General features: G+C 43.5%; 1 protein-coding gene across 2 annotated transcripts in view; it reads left to right on the forward strand.

Moving 5' to 3' along the window:
* The window catches only part of LOC118375573 (ubiquitin carboxyl-terminal hydrolase CYLD), a 34,501-nt gene that overhangs the window by 5,111 nt on the left and 12,422 nt on the right, over positions 1-16,968 (forward strand). For both annotated transcript variants that reach the window (XM_052484723.1, XM_052484731.1), the window contains exons 3-6: positions 5,384-5,553; positions 8,464-8,707; positions 9,671-9,979; positions 11,379-11,484. In XM_052484723.1, coding sequence (XP_052340683.1) covers positions 5,384-5,553; positions 8,464-8,707; positions 9,671-9,979; positions 11,379-11,484 — 829 coding nt within the window. The remainder of the gene's footprint in view (positions 1-5,383; positions 5,554-8,463; positions 8,708-9,670; positions 9,980-11,378; positions 11,485-16,968) is intronic.

The following is a 16,968-nucleotide window of genomic DNA, read 5'->3' on the forward strand; positions in this document are numbered from 1 at the left end:
GCCAAGACCAAATAGCTCTCCAAGGATGTCAGGGACAAGATTGTAGACCGACACACGGCTGGAATGGGCTACAAGACCATCTCCAAGCAGCTTGGTGAGAAGGTGACAACAGTTGGTGCGATTATTCGCAAATGAAAGAAACACAAAATAACAGTCAATCTCCCTCGGTCTGGGGCTCCATGCAAGATCTCACCTCGTGGTGTTGCAATGATCATGAGGAATCAGCCCAGAACTACACGGGAGGATCTTGTCAATGATCTCAAGGCAGCTGGGATCATAGTTACCAAGAAAACAATTGGTAACACACTACGCCGTGAAGGACTGAAATCCTGCAGCACCCGCAAGGTCCCCCTGCTCAAGAAAGCACATACAGTGGGGCAAAAAAGTATTTAGTCAGCCACCAATTGTGCAAGTTCTCCCACTTAAAAAAAATAGAGAGGCCTGTAATGTTCATCATAGGTACACTTCAACCATGACGGACAAAATGAGAAAAAAAATCCAGAAAATCACATTGTAGGATTTTTTAAAATGAATTTATTTGCAAATTATGGTGGAAAATAAGTATTTGGTCAATAACAAAAGTTTCTCAATACTTTGTTATATACCCTTTGTTGGCAATGACAGAGGTCAAATGTTTTCTGTAAGTCTTCACAAGGTTTTCACACACTGTTGCTGGTATTTTGGCCCATTCCTCCATGCAGATCTCTCAAGCAGTGATATTTTGCGGCTGTTGCTGGGCAACACAGACTTTCAACTCCCTCCAAAGATTTTCCATGTGGTTGAGATTTGGAGACTGGCTAGGCCACTCCAGGACCTTGAAATGCTTCTTACGAAGCCACTCCTTCAACAGTTGAGTTTTTACCAAAAATATCTATTTTGGTTTCATCTGGCCATATGACATTCCCCCAATCTTCTTCTGGATCATCCAAATGCTCTCTAGCAAACTTCAGACGGGCCTGGACATGTACTGGCTTAAGCAGGGGGACAAGTCTGGCACTGCAGGATTTGAGTCCCTGGTGGCGTAGTGTGTTACTGATGGTAGGCTTTTTTACTTTGGTCCCAGCTCTCTGCAGGTCATTCGCTAGGTTCCCCCGTGTGGTTCTGGGATTTTTGCTCACCGCTCTTGTGATCATTTTGACCCCACGGAGTGAGATCTTGCGTGGAACCCCAGATCGAGGGAGATCATCAGTGGTCTTGTATGTGTTCCATTTCCTAATAATTGCTACCACAGTTGACTTTCTTCAAACCAAGCTGCTTACCTATTGCAGATTCAGTCTTCCCAGCCTGGTGCAGGTCTACAATTTTGTTTCTGGTGTCCTTTGACAGCTCTTTTGTCTTGGCCATAGTGGAGTTTGGAGTGTGACTATTTGAGGTTGTGGACAGGTGTCTTTTATACTGATAACAAGTTCAAACAGGTGCCATTAATACAGGTAACGAGTGGAGGACAGAGGAGCCTCTTAAAGAAGAAGTTACAGGTCTGTGAGAGCCAGAAATCTTGCTTGTTTGTAGGTTACCAAATACTTATTTTCCACCATAATTTGCAAATAAATAAATAAAAAATCCTACAATGTGATTTTCTGGATTTTCTTTCTTCTCATTTTGTCTGTCATAGTTGAAGTGTACATATGATGAAAATGACAGGCCTCTCATCTTTTTAAGTGGGAGAACTTGCACAATTGGTGGCTGACTAAATACTTTTTTGCCCCACTGTATACATGCCCGTATGAAGCTTGCCAATGAACATCTGAATGATGATTCAGAGGACAACTGGGTGAAAGTGTTGTGGTCAGATGAGACCAAAAATGGAGCTCTTTGTCATCAACTCAAATCGCCATGTTTGGAGGAGGAGGAATGCTGCCTATGACCCCCAAGAACAACGTCCCCAACGTCAAACATGGAGGTGGAAACATTATGCTTTGGGGTGTTTTTCTGCTAAGGGGACAGGACAACTTCACCGCATCAAAGGCACAATGGACGGGGCCATGTACCGTCAAATCTTGGGTGAGAACCTCCTTCCCTCAGCCAGGGTATTGAAAATGGGTCGTGGATGGGTATTCCAGCATGACAATGACCCAAAACACACGGCCAAGGCAACAAAGGAGTGGCTCAAGAAGAAGCACATTAAGGTCCTGGAGTGGCCTAGGCAGTCTCCAAAGCTTAATCCCATAAGAAATCTGTGGAGGGAGCTGAAGGTTCGAGTTGCCAAACGTCAGCCTCGAAACCTTAATGACTTGGAGAAGATCAGCAAAGAGGAGTGGGACAAAATTCCTCTGAAGATGTGTGCAAACCTGATTGCCAACTATAAGAAACGTCTGACCTCTGATTGTCAACAAGGGTTGTGCCACCAAGTACTAAGTAATGTTTTGCAGAGGGGTCAAATACTTATTTCCCTCATTAAAATGCAAATCAATTTATAATGTATTTGACATGTGTTTTTCTGGATTTGTTTTGTTATTCTGTCTCTCACTGTTCAAATAAACCTACCATTAAAATTATAGACTGATAATTTCTTTGTCAGTGGGCAAACATACAAAATCAGCAGGTGATCAAATACTTTTTCTCCTCACTGTATATTATTAACCTTGTTATTAGCAGGACAATACAGTTAAAGTCGGAAGTTTACACACACTTAGGTTGGAGTCATTAAAACTTGTTTTTAAACCACTCCACAAATTTCTTGTTAACTCAATATAGTTTTGGCAAGTCCGTTAGGACATATACTTTGTGCATGACACAAGTAATCTTTGCAACAATTGTTTACAGACAGATTTTTTTCACTTATATCTTACTGTATCACAATTCCAGTGGGTCAGAAGTTTACATACACTAAGTTGACTGCCTGTAAAAAGCTTGGAAAATTCCAGAAAATTATGTCTTGGCGTTAGAAGCTTCTGATAGGCTAATTGACATCATTTGAGTCAATTGGAGGTGTACCTGTGGATATATTTTAAGGCCTACCTACGAACTCAGTGCCTCTTTGCTTGACATCATGGGAACATCAAAAGAAATCAGGCAAGACCTCAGAAAAAAAGTTGTAGACCTCCACAAGTCTGGTTCATCCTTGGGAGAAAATTGCAAACGCCTTGAATGTACCACATTCATCTGTACAAACAATAGTATGCAAGTATAAACACCATGGAACCACGCAGCCGTCATACCGCTCAGGAAGGAGACTCATTCTGTCTCCTAGAGATTAATGTACTTGTGCGAAAAGTGCAAATCATTCCCAGAACAACAGCAAAGGACCTTGTGAAGATGATGGAGGAAATGGGTACGAAAGTATATATATCCATAGTAAAACGAGTCCTATATCGACATAACCTGAAAAGCCGCTCAGCAAGGAAGAAGCCACTGCTCCAAAACCACCATAAAAAAGCCAGACTAGGGTTGCAACTGCACATGGGGACAAATATCGTACTTTTTGGAGAAATGTCCTCTGGTCTGATGAAACAAAAATAGAACTGTTTGGCCATAATGACCATTGTTCTGTTTTGAGGAAAAAGGGGGAGGCTTGCATGTTGAAGAATATCATCTCAACCATGAAGCACAGGGTTGGCAGCATCATGTTGTGGGGGTGCTTTGCTGCAGGAGGGACTGTTGCACTTCACAAAATATATGACATCATGAGGAAGGAAAATTGTGTGGATATATTGAAGCAACATCTCAAGACATCAATCAGGAAGTCAAAGCTTGGTTGCAAATGGGTCTTCAAAATGGAGAATGACCCCAAGAGTACTTCCAAAGTTGTGGCAAAATGTCTTAAGGGCAACAAAGTCAAGGTATTTGAGTTGCCATCACAAAGCCCTGACCTCACATTTGTGGAACATTTGTGGGCAGAACTGAAAAAGCGTCTGCGAGCAAGGAGGCCTACAAACCTGACTCAGTTACACCAGCTCTGTGAGGAGAAAGGGGCCAAAATTCACCCAACTTATTGTGGGAAGCTTGTGGAAGGCTACCCAAAATGTTTGACCCATGTTAAACAATTTAAAGGCAAAGCTACCAAATACGAATTAAGTGTATGTAAACTTCTGACCCACTGGGAATGAGAGTAATCATTCGCTCTATTACTGTTCTGACATTTCACATTCTTAAAATAAGAGTGGTGATCCTAACTGACCTAAGACAGGGGATTTTTACGATGATTAAATGTCGGGAATTGTGAAAACTGAGTCTAAATGTACTTGGCTAAGGTGTATGTAAACTTCCGACTTCAACTGTATATACTGGTCATGGCCCCAGAGTGGTGCACAATGGGATTGCCTTGCAGTTCTCCATCTGTATCCACTGAAAGCGAGTGTGGTTCAAGGCACGAGGGCAGGAGGCATGGGTTTGGGCTGCAGAGCCTCGCACAGAAGAAAGACCTAGCCCATGGGGGAGGGAGGAGGAGGAAGGGTGGTGTTCCCCCACCCCGCCACACTGGGTAGCACAGAACAACACTTTAAGGGGCATTGCACTAATAATGTCGCTGACTAGGGAAACATTCTCGCTGTTCTTAGTGCCAGTCTGCACGTTCAAACTAAAACAATGTAACTAATAATGGCATCTTTATGCTTTCATTTATAAAATAATGATAAAAATACTCTTTCAAAATGTCGATGTTTGTTTATTTAGTTATGGATCCATAACGAATTACTATGGGAATAAATATCACTGAATTACAGAAATATTGGAACAAAGTTGTCTAATAAAGTTAAACAAACTGTTGCTTATTGGAAAATACTCTTTCAAACACACGGTCACGTTGTACAGCGCCATTATGGCTATTAGCAGGTAGCTTATTCAAACAGTCTCACTGTCTATGCTATGGGATAGAGAATAATCACCGCAGCTCTTCACCCCATGTTAGTGGACTAATGGACATCATCAAATCAAAACCCTATCTTCATTTACCCATTGACGCACAGATGTTCCAAACTCTGTTTTAAACTGACTTTATGAGAAAAAACGTATCCTATTTACACTTTGTAGTCTGACACTAGAATAACTTTTTCTGGCTCATATGATGCCATTTTTAAAAGGGATTCGTTGCTTTTTTTAAAGCAGTTGCTCTTTAAGAAATTCCTGACTTTTGCTAGGGATTATTCAAGATTTTGTTAATGTTTGTTTGTTTATTTATCAAGGCCTGTGTATCGAAAGGGTTTATTTTTTGTGTTTCATATTTTGTTGTTTCAGCTATTGTGTGTTTGAGAATCAACTCAGGAAGATAAGTCCTGATGTACTAATGGGTATCTTTTGATTATGTTTGAATTGGCTCTTTATTCCCAATATAATGCACTACATCAGCCCAATGGGACCTGGTCAAAACCAGTGTGCTAAATAGGGAATAGGGTGCCATTTCTAACACAGCCTGAGTCCCTTAATAAGTCAACACAATTCTACTAAGGAGTGTACAGTGGAGAAGCCCCCCCAGAAGACCCTGAGGATCCCCCGGGGCAGCCTGGGACAGGCCTGCCAGGAGAGGAACAGCCTGGGGCGCACGCTGCCCCCCAGCAAGGGCAAGAGGAGCATACGCATCCTGGACCAGACCAACGTGGTGCTGAGCCTGGATGAGCGGTTGGTCTAATTAATGGATAGTGACACTATATTGCAAATTCTAAAAAGACAAAGTTCTAAAAACAACAATATTCACATTTGACATAGTCGTGACCAAAAGTTTTGAGAATGACACAAATATTATTTTTTTTACAAAGACTGCTGCCTCAGTTTGTATGATCACAATTTGCATATACTCCAGAATGTTATGAAGAGTGATCAGATTAATTGCAATTAATTGCGAAGTCCCTCTTTGCCATGCAAATGAACTGAATCCCCCAAAAACATTTCCACTGCATTTCAGCCCTGCCACAAAAGGACCAGCTGACATCATGTCAGTGATTCTCTCGTTAACACAGGTGTGAGTATTGACGAGGACAAGGCTGGAGATCACTCTGTCATCCTGAGTGAATTCGAATAACAGACTGGTAGCTTCAAAAGGAGGGTGGTGCTTAGAATCATTGTTCTTCCATGGTTACCTACAAGGAAACACATGCAGTCATCATTGCTTTGGACAAAAAGGGCTTCACAGACAAGGATATTGCTGCCAGTAAGATTGCGCCTAAATCAACCATTTATCGGATCATCAAGAACTTCAAGGAGAGCGGTTCAATTGTTGTGAAGAAGGCTTCAGGGCACCCAAGAAAGTCCAGCATGCGCCAGGACTGTCTCCCAACGTTGATTCAGCTGCGGGATTGGGGCACCACCAGTACAGAGCTTGCTCAGGAATGGCAGCAGGCAGGTGTGAGTGCATCTGCATGCACAGTGAGGCGAAGACTTTTGGAGGATGGCCTGAAGTCAAGAAGGGCAGCAAAGAAGCCTCTTCTCTCCAGGAAAAACATCAGGGACAGACTGATATTCTGGATTTGGACTGCTGAGGACTGGGGTAAAGTCATTTTCTCTGATGAATCCCCTTTCCGATTGTTTAGGGCATCCTGAAAAAACTTGTCCGACGAAGACAAGGTGAGTGCTACCATTAGTCCTGTGTCATGCCAACAGTAAAGCATCCTGAGTCCTGGGAGTGGGCTCACTCACAATTTTGCCTAAGAACACAGCCATGACTAAAGAATGGTACCAACACATCCTCCAAGAGCAACTTCTCCCAACCATCCAGGAACAGTTTGGTGACGAACAATGCCTTTTCCAGCATGATGGAGCACCTTGCCATAAGGCAAAAGTGGTAACTGAGTGGCTCAGGGAACCAAACATCGATATTTTGGGTCCATGGCCAGGAAACTCCCCAGACCTTAATCCCATTGAGAACTTGTGGTCAATCCTCAAGAGGCGGGTGGACAAACAAAACCCCACAAATTCTGACAAACTCCAAGCATTGATTATGCAAGAATGGGCTGCCATCAGTTAGGATGTGGCCCAGAAGTTAATTTACAGCATGCCAGGGTGGATTGCAGAGGTCTTGAAAAAGAAGGGTCAAATGCACTGCAAATATTGACTCTTTGCATCAACTTCATGTAATTGTCAATAAAAGCCTTTGACACTCATGAAATGCTTGTAATTATACTTCAGTATCCCATAGTAACATATGACAAAAATATCTAAAGACACTGAAGAAGCAAAGTTTGTGGAAATTAATATTTTTGTCATTCTCAAAACTTTTGGCCACGACTGTACCACTACATGACTAAAAGTATGTGGACACCTGCTCATCAAACATCTCATTCTAAAATCATGGGCATTAATATGGAGTTGTACCCCCCTTTTGCTTCTATAAAAGCCTCCACTCTTTTGGGAAGAATTTCCACTTGATGTTGGAACATTGCTGGGGGGACTTGCTTCCATTCAGGCACAAAAGCATTAGTGAGGTCGGGCACTGATGTTGGCCAATTAGGCCTGGCTTGCAGTCGGCGTTCCAAATCATCCCAAAGGTGTTTGATGGCGTTGAGGTCAGGACTCTGTACAGGCCAGTCAAGATCTTCCACTCAGAGCTTGACAATCCATTTCTGTAAGGACCTCGCTTTGTGCACTGGGACATTGTCATGTTGAAACAGGAAAGGGCCTTCCCCAAACTGTTGCCACAAAGTTGGAAGCACAGAATCATCTAAAATGTAATTGTATGCTGTCACGTTAAGATTTCCCTTCACTGGGACAAAGAGGCCTAGCCAGAACCATGAAAAACAGCCCCAGACCGTTATTCCTCCTCCACCAAACTTTACAGTTGGCACTATGCATTGGGGCAGGTAGCGTTCTCCTGGAATCTGCCAAACCCAGATTTGTCTGTCGGACTGCCAGATGGTGAAGCGTGATTCATCACTCCAGAGAACACTGCTCCAGAATTCAATGGCAGTGAGCTTTATACCACTCAAGCCGACCCTTGGCATTGCGCATGGTAATCTTAGGCTTGTGTGAGGCTGCTCAGCCATGGAAACCAATTTCATGACACTCCCGACGAACAGTTCCTGTGCTGACGTTGCTTCCAGAGGCAGTTTGGAACTTGTTAGTGAGTGTTGCAACCGAGAACCGACAATTTTTACGCCCTTCAGTACTCGTGGTCCCATTCTGTGAGCTTGTGGCCTACCACTTCGCTGCTGAGCTGTTGTTGCTCCTAGACATTTCCACTTCACAATAACAGCACTTACAGTTGATTGGGGCAGGTCAGAAATTTGACTAATTGATATGTTGGAAAGGTGGCATCCTTTGACGGTGCCACATCGAAAGTCACTGAGCTCTTCAGTAAGGTCATTCTACTGCCAATGTTTGTCTATGAGAAGTATATGGCTCTGTGCTTGATTTTATACACCTGTCAGCAACCGGTTTAGCTGTAATAGCTGCACCCACTAATTTGAAGGGGTGTCCACATACTCTTGTACCTATAGTGTATGATATTGACATGTTTTTGAAACTTTCATATTTTCTGGTGATTTTCTCCTTAGATTCAAATCTTTTTGTTGTGTGTTTGATTTGCAACCAAATCAGGGATGTCCTGGAGCTGGATGAGAAGCTAGCTGAGCTGCTGTTCCCCATCACCAACTGTGAGGAGCGCTATGCCCTGCTGTGCAACAAGCCCAGGCTGGAGCGGGCCAGAGACATCGACTGTGGCTCCAAGGTGCGCGTGCAGCTGCGTTCGGGGGATGAACCTTTGCCCGGGGTAGTCCGATTTAAAGGATCTCTCCTCCCAGACAGGGCTCTCTCCGGGGTCTGGTTTGGAGTGGAGCTGCTGGTGAGAAATCTTATCTTTACTGTTTTTTAAAAATGCGCTTTGTAAGCAATTGCCCCTCCGTAACGTATATAGAATAACTGTATTTGTCCCAGAGGGAACTTCAGTTATGTGTGATATCGTCTGTAATTTGGTCTTTGTGAAATGTTCCCTGAGGATTTCATAACAGTTAAGCTAGTAAATGGACTCTCTCTCATGCCGTAGCCTACGTTCTGTAAAGATGCAGTAAAATAGTGGGCTACAAAGGCTTGTTCATTGGAGCACAATGTTGTGTGAGTGGGTGAAGGAGCCGGACGAGAGGCTGCCCCTTTGCTCACTATAAAGGGTTTAGCACATTATTGGGTTTCAGATCAGCGTCTTGATTGAATGCCAGACTTGTATAACGATTGAGAATACTTACCACACATTTACAGACAACAATGTTTACTTCTTATCTTAATCATACAAACATAAATTGAACGATGCCAATGCTGAAAAGCCCTACATGGCACTCAAGAAGAAGTGCAGTGTATAGGATCATGTAACTACACCCTCTAACTGTCCATTATCCCTGTGTAAGAGCAAAGATTATTCAGTTCGGCGCCTGCCGGCTACTTTCTGCAATGAAACATTTTGAGTATGCTGTTATGCCCTCCGCAGTATCGATCTGAAACCCTCATCATCCCAGATGTATGATGTTCACTTCCCTGTTCCCTCCCCTGCAGAATGCTGAATAGGCAGGTTACTGTAGCTGAGCTCACCTCACTGTAATGACAGCTCATGCCTCTTGTATCAGCTCAGCCCTGTGCTAGGTTTTTCCAGTTATGGTAAGGGTTAGGGAAGAGGTCATGGGTCAGGGAAAGGATTTGGCATTACTGTGTGAAGGATTAGGGGAAGGGTTAGCGTGTCTGAGTAAGCCACATGCGACTGGCACTCACAGGTTATCCCACGTTTAACATACTGTATGTAACCTATGCCTCTACCTAGGAGGAGGGCAGAGGCCAGGGCTTCACAGAGGGCTCCTACCAGGGCCGACAGCTGTTCCGCTGTGAGGATGAGTGCGGAGTGTTCGTGGCCCTGGACAAGCTGGAGCTGTGGGATGACGAGGAAGAGGAGCTGGGAGAGCTAGAGGTGGATCACGTCACCCTGGTGGAGGAGGAGATGGATTTCCATCAGCTGGAGATCAACTCCAGGGTCCTTGTCCAGACCAGAGAGGGGCCGGAGAGAGGAACCATAATCTTCTGTGACCTGCTGCCTGGGAACGAGAGCCTGGGGTACTATGTGGGAGTAGACATGGTAAGGCTTGAGACGCTGGTCCCATACTGGGGCCTTTCTGAGTGGGACCTCTTCAACCTGCTCCTGTCTGCTGTAGAATGGCAGACTGGCAATGTAAATACTGTCAGAGTGGAGGTTACCTTCTCCTCTGCTGTTAACACTAGGGAAAATGTCCTCCCTACATATATAATAATGCTGTATTTATAGAACATGGCTAACAATTTGTAAATGACATCTCAAGTTAGGTAAAAGGCTAGTTCAAGTAACCCCTGTAATGTTGTTTGTATGATTTGATTGTCTATCCAGAAAAGCAAAGATGATTCATAATGTTTATTTAGCCAGCTGCTGGTGTCGATGTTGCCAATGTAATCAGATGGCATAGCAGTTAAGGAAAGGGAACATGCATAATGACAGAGGCATTTGACTGCCGGTTGTTAGTAGTAGCAGCAGCAGTGAGCCCACTCAGTCTACTCTGGCCTGGGACACACACAAAGGGCAGTAGTCATGCGGGGAGCTGGGGAGTGAGGTAAAGTTGCAGCATGCGTCCCCAATGGCACCCTATTCCCTATGTAGTGAACTACTTTTGACTAGAGCCCAATGGGCCCAAATGTAGTGCACTAAATAGGCAATAGGGTGCCATTGGGGACGCAGCTACAGCACTGGGCTGTATGACCAGTAGCATGGCACAGGGCCAGCGGGTTGGCCAGGCAGTCGAGGAAAGGAGAGGAGAGTCCACTGCTCAGTCCACTCTACTTCAGCCTCGCCCAGCATACAGAGAACATCAACAACCCTCTGACACGCCATATACAAAACAGCTTAGTGTTAGGTGATATTTGTGTAACGTTTTTGTTTATTTGGATCAATTTTTGCCAACAATGGGGCCAACCTTCCAATAGTACATAGATTAGTGTGGTGGAGTGGAGCAACCAGTACTGGAGAACTTTGACCCTGCTTCCTGGGGATTGGAATAAGCACCTCTCTGTTTTGAGACGCGGGGAGGTACATTTGAGAAATGTAGAGAGGGAAGATTAAGAGGGGAGTTCAAGTGCAGACAGAAGACCATTACTCGGTAGAGGAGGTAGTTGACTGGAGAGAGAAGAGCAGACAGAGGACCATTACTGGGTAGAGGAGGTAGTTGACTGGAGAGAGAAGAGCAGACAGAGGACCATTACTGGGTAGAGGAGGTAGTTGACTGGAGAGAGAAGAGCAGACAGAGGACCATTACTGGGTAGAGGAGGTAGTTGACTGGAGAGAGAAGAGCAGACAGGACCATTACTGGGTAGAGGGGGTAGTTGACTGGAGAGAGAAGCGCTGTCATAGTGATGACAGGACTGCTGCTGAGACTGGGACTGTAAGTACAGGTTTTAGGAGATGAGGAACGCCCGCAGCAGTAATCGGTTGCTGTCTCCGGCTCTTCCAGGACAATCCTATTGGGGACTGGGATGGTGTTATCGATGGGAAGCTGCTGTGTAATTTCGCCAGTCTGGAACACACCCGTCTAGTCCCCATCTGTGACGTAATGCCAGGTGAGTCCAGTGGTCCGGTAGTCTATTCTCTCCTTTTTTCCCTCACATCAAATGTATATAGTTATTTCAATTTATTACAATTTCATCAAGTGCAAATCTATATATATATTTTTTTATATTCTCTCCCTTATTTGGATCCTCTAAATGATAACCGAAGAAGCTTCAGGTATTGCCTATTAGCCATATAGTCAGTCAGGCAGTTATGAGTGTAGTATTTGTGGCGGGTGTGAGTGAACACTGGAGTGTTGTGTGTTAGTGTTTTACTGGCAGCAGTAACAGCAGCAGCAACAGAGGCTCTTTTGTTTGATGGCTCTGCTTGTTTTTGAAAGTCAAGTGAGATGCTGCTCCTCTCAGCCTCTTGTTCTAGCCATTGGTTTTATTGATTTGTTTGTATGTGTTGTCTGACTCTGAACCCCAACAATGTTTCAGATGCTTTGACGTTCTTGGTCTTCTTGGACATACTTTAAGCGTGTGTGTGTGTTGAAGGGGGCGTATATTTCGTTAATGCATTTTCTCTTTGAAAAGCTTTTTGCTCTCTGAAACCTAAGACTGATTATGTTCACTTGCACTTAAAGTCTATGGTATTGAGTGAAAGTATGCTTTTCACTTTGCATCAGTCTTTGTGATTAACTGAGTAAATATCGGTATTTTGCACAATTATAAAGCCCTTCCCACTGCTTTACCAGGCTCCACAGCCACCAATCATTATTAGGCCTATACTTTGGAATGGTGATATGATGGGGGATATATATATATACACACACACACACACACACACACACACACACACACACACACACACACACACACACACACACACACACACACACACACACACACACAGTGGGGCAAAAAAGTATTTAGCCAGCCACCAATTGTGCAAGTTCTCCCACTTAAAAAGATGAGAGGCCTGTAATTTTCATCATGGGTACACTTCAACTATGACGGACAAAATGAGAAAAAAAATCCAGAAAATCACATTGTAGGATTTCTTATGAATTTATTTGCAAATTTTGGTGGAAAATAAGTATTTGGTCACCTACAAACAAGCAAGATTTCTGGCTCTCACAGACCTGTAACTTCTTCTTTAAGAGGCTCCTCTGTCCTCCACTTGTTACCTGTATTAATGGCACCTGTTTGAACTTGTTATCAGTATAAAAGACACCTGTCCACAACCTCAAATAGTCACACTCCAAACTCCACTATGGCCAAGGCCAAAGAGCTGTCAAAGGACACCAGAAACAAAATTGTAGACCTGCACCAGGCTGGGAAGACTGAATCTGCAATAGGTAAGCAGCTTGGTTTGAAGAAACCAACGGTGGGAGCAATTATTAGGAAATGGAAGACATACAAGACCACTGATAATCTCCCTCGATCTGGGGTTCCACGCAAGATCTCACCCCGTGGGGTCAAAATGATGACAAGAACGGTGAGCAAAAATCCCAGAACCACACGGGGGGACCTAGTGAATGACCTGCAGAGAGCTGGGACCAAAGTAACAAAGCCTACCACCAGTAACACTACGCCGCCAGGGACTCAAATCTTGCAGTGCCAGACGTGTCCCCCTGCTTAAGCCAGTACATGTCCAGGCCCGTCTGAAGTTTGCTAGAGAGCATTTGGATGATCCAGAAGAAGATTGGGAGAATGATAACTTTTTGTTAAAACTCAACTCGTCGTGTTTGGAGGACAAAGAATGCTGAGTTGCATCCAAAGAACACCATACCTACTGTGAAGCATGGGGGTGGAAACATCTTTCTTTGAGGCTGTTTTTCTGCAAAGGGACCAGGACGACTGATCCGTGTAAAGGAAAGAATGAATGGGGCCATGTATCGTGAGATTTTGAGTGAAAACCTCCTTCCACCAGCAAGGGCATTGCAGATGAAATGTGGCTGGGTCTTTCAGCATGACAATGATCCCAAACACACCGCCCGGGCAACGAAGGAGTGGCTTCGTAAGAAGCATTTCAAGGTCCTGGAGTGGCCTAGCCAGTCTCCAGATCTCAACCCCATAGAACATCTTTGGAGGGAGTTGAAAGTCTGTGTTGCCCAGCAACAGCCCCAAAACATCACTGCTCTAGAGGAGATCTGCATGGAGGAATGGGACAAAATACCAGCAACAGTGTGTGAAAACCTTGTGAAGACTTACAGAAAACATTTGACCTCTGTCATTGCCAACAAAGGGTATATAAAAGTTTTGAGAAACTTTTGTTATTGACCAAATACATATTTTCCACCATAATTTGCAAATAAATTCATAAAAAATCCTACAATGTGATTTTCTGGATTTTATTTTCCTTTTCATTTTGTCTGTCATAGTTGAAGTGTACCTATGATGAAAATGACAGGACTCTCATCTTTTTAAGAGCGAGAACTTGCACAATTGGTGGCTGACTAAATACTTTTTTGCCCCACATATATATATATATATATATATATATATATATATATATATATATATATATATACACAGTGGAAAAAAGTATTTGATCCCCTGCTGATTTTGTACGTTTGCCCACTGACAAAGATATGATCAATCTATAATTTTAATGGTAGGTTTATTTGAACAGTGAGAGACAGAATAGCAACAAAAACATCTAGAAAAACGCATGTCAAAAATGTTATAAATTGATTTGCATTTTAATGAGGGAAATAAGTATTTTACCCCTCTGCAAAACATGACTTAGTACTTGGTGGCACAACCCTTATTGGCAATCACAGAGGTCAGACATTTCTTGTAGTTGGCCACCAGGTTTGCACACATCTCAGGAGGGATTTTGTCCCACTCCTCTTTGCAGATCTTCTCTAAATCATTAATGTTTCAAGGCTGACGTTTGGCAACTCGCACCTTCAGCTCCCTCCACAGATTTTCTATGGGATTAAGGTCTGGAGACTGGCTAGGACACTCCAGGACCTTAATGTGCTTCTTCTTGAGCCACTCCTTTGTTGCCTTGGCCGTGTGTTTTGGGTCATTGTCATGCTGGAATACCCATCCACGACCCATTTCCAATGCCCTGGCTGAGGGAAGGAGGTTCTCACCCAAGATTTGACGGTACATGGCCCCGTCCATCGTCCATTTGATGCGGTGAAGTTGTCCTGTCCCCTTAGCAGAAAAACACCCCCAAAGCATAATGTTTCCACCTCCATATTTGACGGTGGGGACAGTGTTCTTGGGGTCCTTTGCAGCATTCCTCCTCCTTCAAACACGGCGAGTTGAGCTGATGCCAAAGAGCTTCATTTTGGTCTCATCTGACCACAACACTTTCACCCAGTTGCCCTCTGAATCATTCAGATGTTCATTGGCAAACATCATACATGTATATGTGCTTTCTTAAGCAGGGGACCTTGCAGGCGCTGCAGGATTTCAGTCCTTCACGGCGTAGTGTTACCAATTGTTTTCTAGGTGACTATGATCCCAGCTGCCTTGAGATCATTGACAAGATCCTCCCGTGTAGTTCTGGGCTGATTCCTCATGATCATTGCAACTCCACGAGGTGAGACCTTGCATGGCGCCCCAGGCCGAGGGAGATTGACAGTTCTTTTGTGTTTCTTCCATTTGCGAATAATCGCACCAACTGTTGTCACCTTCTCACCAAGCTGCTTGGCGATGGTCTTGTAGCCCATTCCAGCCTTGTGTCGGTCTACAATCTTGTCCCTGACATCCTTGGAGAGCTATTTGCTCTTGGCCATAGTGGAGAGTTTTGAATCTGATTGATTGCTTCTGTGGACAGGTGTCTTTTATACAGGTAACAAGCTGAGATTATGAGCACTCCCTTTAAGAGTGTGCTCCTAATCTCAGCTCATTACAAGACACCTGGGAGCCAGAAATCTTTCTGATTGAGAGGGGGTCAAATACTTATTTCCCTCATTAAAATGCAAATCAATTTATAACATATTTCATGTTTTTTCTGGATTTTTGTTTGTTGTTATAGACTGATAATTTCTTTGTCAGTGGGCAAACGTACAAAATCAGCAGGGGATCAAATACTTTTTCCCCCTCACTGTGTGTGTGTGTGTGTATATATATATATATATATATATATATATATATATATATATATATATACAGTGCCTTGCGAAAGTATTCGGCCCCCTTGAACTTTGCGACCTTTTGCCACATTTCAGGCTTCAAACATAAAGATATAAAAATATATTTTTTTGTGAAGAATCAACAACAAGTGGGACACAATCATGAAGTGGAACGACATTTATTGGATATTTCAAACTTTTTTAACAAATCAAAAACTGAAAAATTGGGCATGCAAAATTATTCAGCCCCTTTACTTTCAGTGCAGCAAACTCTCTCCAGAAGTTCAGTGAGGATCTCTAAATGATCCAATGTTGACCTAAATGACTAATGATGATAAATACAATCCACCTGTGTGTAATCAAGTCTCCGTATAAATGCACCTGCACTGTGATAGTCTCAGAGGTCTGTTAAAAGCGCAGAGAGCATCATGAAGAACAAGGAACACACCAGGCAGGTCCGAGATACTGTTGTGAAGAAGTTTAAAGCCGGATTTGGATACAAAAAGATTTCCCAAGCTTTAAACATCCCAAGGAGCACTGTGCAAGCGATAATATTGAAATGGAAGGAGTATCAGACCACTGCAAATCTATCAAGACCTGGCCGTCCCTCTAAACTTTCAGCTCATACAAGGAGAAGACTGATCAGAGATGCAGCCAAGAGGCCCATGATCACTCTGGATGAACTGCAGAGATCTACATCTGAGGTGGGAGACTCTGTCCATAGGACAACAATCAGTCGTATATTGCACAAATCTGGCCTTTATGGAAGAGTGGCAAGAAGAAAGCCATTTCTTAAAGATATAAAAAGTGTTGTTTAAAGTTTGCCACAAGCCACCTGGGAGACACCAAACATGTGGAAGAAGGTGCTCTGGTCAGATGAAACCAAAATTGAACTTTTTGGCAACAATGCAAAACGTTATGTTTGGCGTAAAAGCAACACAGGTCATCACACTGAACACGCCATCCCCACTGTCAAACATGGTGGTGGCAGCATCATGGTTTGGGCCTGCTTTTCTTCAGCAGGGACAGGGAAGATGGTTAAAATTGATGGGAAGATGGATGGAGCCAAATACAGGACCATTCTGGAAGAAAACCTGATGGAGTGTGCGAAAGACCTGAGACTGGGACGGAGATTTGTCTTCCAACAAGACAATGATCCAAAACATAAAGCGAAATCTACAATGGAATGGTTCAAAAATATACATATCCAGGTGTTCGAATGGCCAAGTCAAAGTCCAGACCTGAATCTAATCGAGCATCTGTGGAAAGAACTGAAAACTGCTGTTCACAAATGCTCTCCATCCAACCTCGCTGAGCTCAAGCTGTTTTGCAAGGAGGAATGGGAAAACATTTCAGTCTCAGTTTCAGTCAATTTTGCAAGCCCAATTTTTCAGTTTTTTATTTGTTAAAAAAGTTTGAAATATCCAATAAATGTCGTTCCACTTCATGATTGTGTCCC

The sequence above is a fragment of the Oncorhynchus keta genome, chromosome 2 (genome assembly GCF_023373465.1).
Source record: "Oncorhynchus keta strain PuntledgeMale-10-30-2019 chromosome 2, Oket_V2, whole genome shotgun sequence".
NCBI lineage: Eukaryota > Metazoa > Chordata > Actinopteri > Salmoniformes > Salmonidae > Oncorhynchus > Oncorhynchus keta.